We start from the raw sequence: 6,517 nt of genomic DNA, 5'->3' as shown, positions 1-6,517 counted from the left end.
AAAAAAAAAATATAGATGTTATTCATAAACAAATCTTTGCATATATCTTTTATTGTATGAATATCATAACCCTGATAATATATATTGTTCACAAAAGAAAAGTTAATAACATACCCCATTTAGTTTGGACACGTGGAATTAAAATATCTCTTAATTCAGCAAGTCTAGCAGAATATATATGGGCAAATTGTTTAGAATAATCACTTTTTGTTATTGCGAACTTTTCTGAAAGATCTTTATATTGAGCTCGTTTTCTTTCAAATACTTGTGAATTCTCTTTTTCTGATTTTATATATAAATCATTGCATTTTTCTTCACTTTTATAAACCATTTTTAATTAAAAAATATTAAATTTAATGAAATAATTTGTATCTAAATAATTACGTTACCGATACTAGATTACCGCCAAATTTATGTGAAATAGTAATTTTCTTCACTAGCGCCATCGTATAGCCAATATGAGAAATTTAAAATGCATGTAAGTATACATATACATACATGGTATATTTTTACAATATAAATTTTTATATTGAACGAATTTTTTTATTAATTATAAATAAAATTAATTTGTGCTACAATATTAATTGATTTTTAAATAAATTTTAAATAAACAATTAAAATTTTGAAATAAAAAGAATTAATATATATAATAACAATAATAAATAAGGATAATAAATAGGGAACAGTAAAAAAATACTTGAAACTATATATTTTACTTGTTTTATTATTTCCAAATCTTGCTTAGAACCTGAAGAAATTCTTTCACAATCTAATAATTAATTAATGATAATTAAGTTTAACATTAANTATACATATATGCGGTATCATTATCATTACATATGATGATATGTTTTTGTAGTCCCAATGATTAATATGCACGCATTTGTGCAAATGCCTCAGCATGAGACATGTTATGGACGGATTGATCCAGATGCAAAATGGACTTTCCGAATAATCGAACGGATCGCAAAAATTTTTTTCTTCACCATTTTTTTTCATCACCATTTTGTTTTTTCCCGTTATTGATATTGAAGTTATAATTGCAAAAAAATTTTCAGCTTGTTACTTTACAATCGATTTTCGGAATGTCCTCATGTATCCGGCAGTATTTTGACGAGGCCTAAGATTGTCGTTTTAACCTCGTTCGTGAAGAAAGTGACGAAAAAAAAAAAAAAAAAAGAGACGCGGCCACTCACGGATCGCTATTTTTTTTTTTTCTTTATTTATTCGTATATATAATTCATATATATAATTATATATGATATCATATTGAATCGATCTCGGAGAGGCATCATTCAAAAGCCCCGTCGATATACTGATTATTCATTTTTTCTTTGTTCACTAAATATCAGATTCTTAATTCTGAATTAATTTTATATCGCTACGGTAAAGTTATTATTTTTTTCTTTTTAGATATCACAATAACCTTACACAGAAAGCTGCAACTAATTTATAATTATATTAATATTAATAATAATGTTATTATTATATTGTTATTACTTTGTTATAATTAAATATTATTTATTATTATTAATTATTATTATTATTGTTGTTGTTATTTATTATCTACCTCGTAAATACATCGGAATTTTATTTCTTTTTTTTTATTTTCAACGAAAACATCAAAGTAATTCTTATGCGCGATTCCTTTAGGATAATTGCTTCTTCACAAACACATGACTCGTGCACATGCGCAATTTTAATTTCATTTTATCCGTTGGCGGATGATGAAATGTTCATTGTTTTATATTTGGCTCAATTAAAATTGAAAAAAGTAAATCATTGTTTGTTTCTTATTTTTTCTTTCTATCTGATTTTTAAATACGTTCCCATTTTTTTCATCGAGCTACATTATTTAAAGTTGTTCTCTATCGCTTCCTCGATTTCAATCGAGAAATTTTGTTTATCGCGATTTTTCGCAACATCGAGCATTAAAATACATGTCACGACGTTAATCAAGAATAGCAAGATTAAAATGAAATTATATTTAACTTAAATATTTTTTTTAATTTTAATTTGTTTTTCTATATTTTTATAAAATTATTTGAAATTGATAGTGTTAGTTAAGAAAATTCTTTTTAATATAAATTTTAAAATATTCATTAGTGTTGTTCAATTCTATTCTCAATTAACGTCTTCTTTTTCTTTTACATTTTACTTAACATGTGTATACAGACGTCGAATTAAAAATTCATACACGTATTTTAATAGTGTGTGAATTCGTCTGAATAATTTTTATTGTTTAACAAGATACACAATGCTTATTCATGGAAGAAAATGTTGCAATATTATATCTAAGAGATTATTTCGACAATATATTTATAATATATAAAACTTATATTTTGAAATTATTGATCATATAATAATTTATTACTTTTTATAAAATGCAATTAATCTTTCTAAAAAATGATCTAAATATAGTATAAATATATTCCAGATTAAATATTTAAAAAATTTTGCAATTCATTATTTTGAATTTATTATTATATTATTTATTTTGAATTCATTATTTTGAACGTAGTTATATATATAGTTCATCATATCATTTGAGATAACAATCGTATCGATATTTCGATAAAATATGATGCATTCAACAATGCATTTGTTCAACAACGAATATACATATATACGTACAATAATCAGATGTGAAGAACCAGATGTGAGAAATGATCGATGCAAATTATCGTAGAGATGTTTAAACGACATTGCGAAACGATTGCTAAATCAGAAGCCTTCATTAAAACAATTTCTTCCGTGAATAAGTATCGGCTTATAAACATTATAAACGTATCACAATTCGGGCATCTTCGATTAGAGAATATTTTGTAATACATATAGATATATGTTGTTATTTTTTCTTAAATCACGTTATACATGATAAATATTCGACTAAAGTATAATAATTGTCATTAAATGTCGTTTCTTGATCTCATTAATTTTCTTGCACCGAATAGTGACGTGAATTTAGATTTTTTTTCTTGACTAAAATTTTATCTTTATAAAATATTGCGTCGAGCTTATAACCTTCATCGTTTCGATACGATGATTCTTAAATTGAAAAGTAAGAATCTTGCAGAATATAAATTTTTAAAATATTTTCAATTATTTTTGACGTTATTTCTGTGTAAATTAATTTTAACAATTAATCGAATCGAAAGTTTATATATAATTAAAATACTTAAAAATTAACACTTAAAAATAATTATCGATATCGATTAAATCAATGATCGATTATTTTTAACATTTCCATTCTATACATTTTAATATAAAATTCTAATTAACAAATTGTTAAGATATCAAATTTAAATTTAAATTTATTCTTAAATTATTTTTCCGCTCGATTCCTCACTTCTTCTTCTGATGATTTATTTTTCCTATATTCATTTCACTATTCGACAGTGTGAAAGTCTCGTGAAAAATTTTAAATGTTAAGTTTAAATAATCAAGGATTGTACATATATCAGTGGAGTATTACACATTGCGTTGAAAGTTCAAACACTTGAGGCTCGAGAGCGCTCAAAGTTTATTCGATTACTCGAAGTCGATTGAAACACATTTTATCGAATTATATCGATTTCGAAATTCGAAATTCGAAAAGAATCGAAATTCTATTCGAATAAAATTACTTTCAATTCGTTTCGAGTCGAGAACTCGATTTATCGAACTAATACGAATAATCAATTATTATTCGGCTATATATAATACTTCAAATTGTTCGATCAATCGAATAACCATGATCAAAAATTCATCTCTATTTCAATTGTAATAGTATTTAAATAATCTCGATTTATTCGAATCCGAACGATACATTTAAACTTTTTTAAATTTTTCCCCTACATTTTGTCAATGAATAGAAATAAAATAAAAGAAAGAAAAAAATATTTTAATTTACATGTAATAAGTATATAACGATTAATTTTTATAAAATCGTGTAAATATCCGAAAATTATCGAATAATATACAATTTTTTATTCGATAATATTTGAGCTCATCGTTTTGTTCCAAATAAATCGAGCAAGTTTTATTCGAATATTCGATTTTCGATAAAATTGTTCGAATCGAAAATTCGAAATATTTAAATATCTAATTATCTATCCACATGCATATAATGAATGCATACATAAAGCTTGAACGATAGAGATTACTATATACAGACCCTGAAATTTTCTCTGTCATCGAAATATTCCGTATCCTTTATCCCATTTTCTTTCCTTTATTATACTATTATTAGAATTACATACGTATTTCGATGCTAGGTCTGAAAACAGAAAACTAACAGGCAAATAAATGCATGGACAATGCTACGCGATTAGCTTTCCCCTTATATACGGTCAAATAGCGTAGATGCTACTACATACAATAACATATACAGATTTTTACAGATACAAATTGATAGGTGTCTACTCGAATGAACGACGTTTGATAGATAGCGAACAACAATGAAATTTTCTTTTTCATAAATAAATAATTTCCGTTTAAATACGCGTTATTAGTACAACAGGTATCTTCTCTTTGGTGTTTGCAAAATCATGAAAATTATAAATAATCAATAAATAAATTAGAAAAAAAAACGAGATTAAATTCTATACTATTGGACAATAGTTTTCAAACTTGCTTTATTATACCACGATATTAAAAACAAATATATGAAAATTCGTTCCTTCTTTTTTTTTTTATGTGAAAATTTCTTATCGCGACAACTAATATTTAAATGTAAATTAAAAAAAATATTTTATAATACTAGATCTACGATCTTTTGGACAATTTAACATTGTAATAATTTTCTTTTTTTAATTCAATCCTTATACGTTCAACAGGCAGCCGAGCATGAGTCATAATATACGATTTCCGTTACTCAATTCTTCAGAAATAATTTTATTATCAAAATTCTATGTTATTATGTCAATAACGGATTGTTAAAAAAAAAATAGTTGAATAAAAAAAAAAAGATAAATTAATTATTTTATAACGATCCAAAAGGTTAAAATGTAGATTTTTTTTTCTTTTGTACTTTCATCGATATTAAGAGAATATTAATTAAATAAGACATCGATAGCAAAGCAAAGACTAGATGTCAATGTTATTTCAATTTTTTATTTTTTGGATTTCTAATTCCTTATTAAGAAATTTTTCGTATTTTTTTTTAACTTTTTTTCATCGTTTAATCATTTTTCTTACGTGAATAATTTGGTTTCGCGCCAAGAAGTCGAACGTTAAACGATCTTTAACACGCAATAGCGATTTGAAATCGCGTTCATTGCGATTCATAAGAGGATGGTAGCTAATTAGCGGTAAATTAGTAGAAGAAAAGTAGAGCTTTTTATCGTTCTATCTTGCGAAAACATTGTTGGGAAACGTTCTAATTGTGCAAAATGGCCCCTGATTCTTTTTTTCTTTTCTTTTTTAATAAATTTCTTGAACCGAAGAATTACAATTGAAGAAAAGATATTTTAAAATCTATTAAAATCTGCCTCGTTGAACAAATCTTAATCGACGATCATCCTCTGTACAACCGTGAGGCATTAATTTAAGCAAGTATCTAAGAGTTTAAATTAATTTGTTTAAATAAAATGATAAAATAACTCGGTTTTTTTAACGAAAAAAATGCATCCATATTAAAAAAAAAAAAAAAACAAAAGAAAACGTCGTTCGACACGTAGACACCAATTCCACTAATTTCACGCAATTTTTCTTGCGTTTTTTTTTACAACCTCCATCTGCTTCGACCCTAATAATAATTTATCACGAATATTATGATAAATATTTGTAAACAAGCAACTAAATCTCGAAATTCTTGCATTCATTGTTCTCACACACATTCTCGAGTGCGCTGTTAAATCAGTGCTATTATACTTATTATTCCCTCTCGTATGCGATGTTTCTCTGCTATTATCTCCTTTTTTTTTCCTTCCTTTCTTTCTTTCTTTTTTTTTTTTTTCACGATGCGAATTCTCCTCAATTTCATTGTTCAAAACATCGTAGTCATCGTTGTTAATCGATCCTGTCGATCGAGGCTTATGGACGGTATGGAGCCGTCGTCGATAACCACCTCTTTAATCCTAATTAGTCAGAATCAATGTCCACAGAAAACGATCTCGTTGACTCATCGTGGCTATTCTTTTTTTTTTCGTGTAATTATTCGATTTATGCCTAATTAATGAATAACAATAGCGACTTTGTTTACCATTTTATTACGCAATTTACTTTAACATGTTTCCTCTTTTTTCTTTTTTTTTTTTTTTTTTTCCTCCCCTTCCCCCCAGGGAAGATTTTTCCCATTTTTTTCCCGGGGGTTTTCCCTTTTTTTTTTTTTTTTTTTTTTTTTCTCTCCTCTTCCTCATAGGAAAGATTCTTCAGATTCTTTACCGTGTGATTTTCCTGTTTTTTTTTATTTTTTTTTCTAGAAAAAAAATTTTTATACATAGACACGTTATATTATATTACAAGACCAGAGATTGTACATCGAGATCCTTTGTGAAAAAAGATTTTTTCCCCACAGATTTTTTTCTGATCCGTG

General features: G+C 25.9%; 1 protein-coding gene and 1 long non-coding RNA gene across 3 annotated transcripts in view; one reads left to right on the top strand and one right to left on the bottom strand.

Moving 5' to 3' along the window:
• Positions 1 to 399, bottom strand: part of LOC102676090 (DNA polymerase delta small subunit-like) — a 2,062-nt gene extending 1,663 nt beyond the window's left edge. The window contains 1 exon segment of the mRNA XM_031508372.1: positions 71 to 399. Within this exon segment, the coding sequence (XP_031364232.1) occupies positions 71 to 331 (261 nt within the window). The 5' untranslated portion in view covers positions 332 to 399.
• Positions 400 to 1,505: 1,106 nt separating this feature from the next.
• LOC116185001 overlaps positions 1,506 to 6,517 on the top strand; it is a 16,886-nt gene continuing 11,874 nt past the window's right edge. Inside the window, exon 1 of one of the 2 annotated variants that reach the window (XR_004149695.1) lies at positions 1,506 to 1,548. This is a non-coding gene — a long non-coding RNA (uncharacterized LOC116185001). Of the gene's footprint in view, positions 1,555 to 6,517 lie in introns of both variants that reach the window. The other variant, XR_004149694.1, reaches the window with a different exon arrangement.

Source organism: Apis dorsata, unplaced genomic scaffold (genome assembly GCF_000469605.1).
Source record: "Apis dorsata unplaced genomic scaffold, Apis dorsata 1.3 scaffold_83, whole genome shotgun sequence".
NCBI classification, from domain to species: Eukaryota; Metazoa; Arthropoda; class Insecta; order Hymenoptera; family Apidae; genus Apis; species Apis dorsata.
The sequence above is the reverse complement of the archived record's forward strand: the minus strand, read 5'-3'. Positions and strand labels throughout refer to the sequence as shown.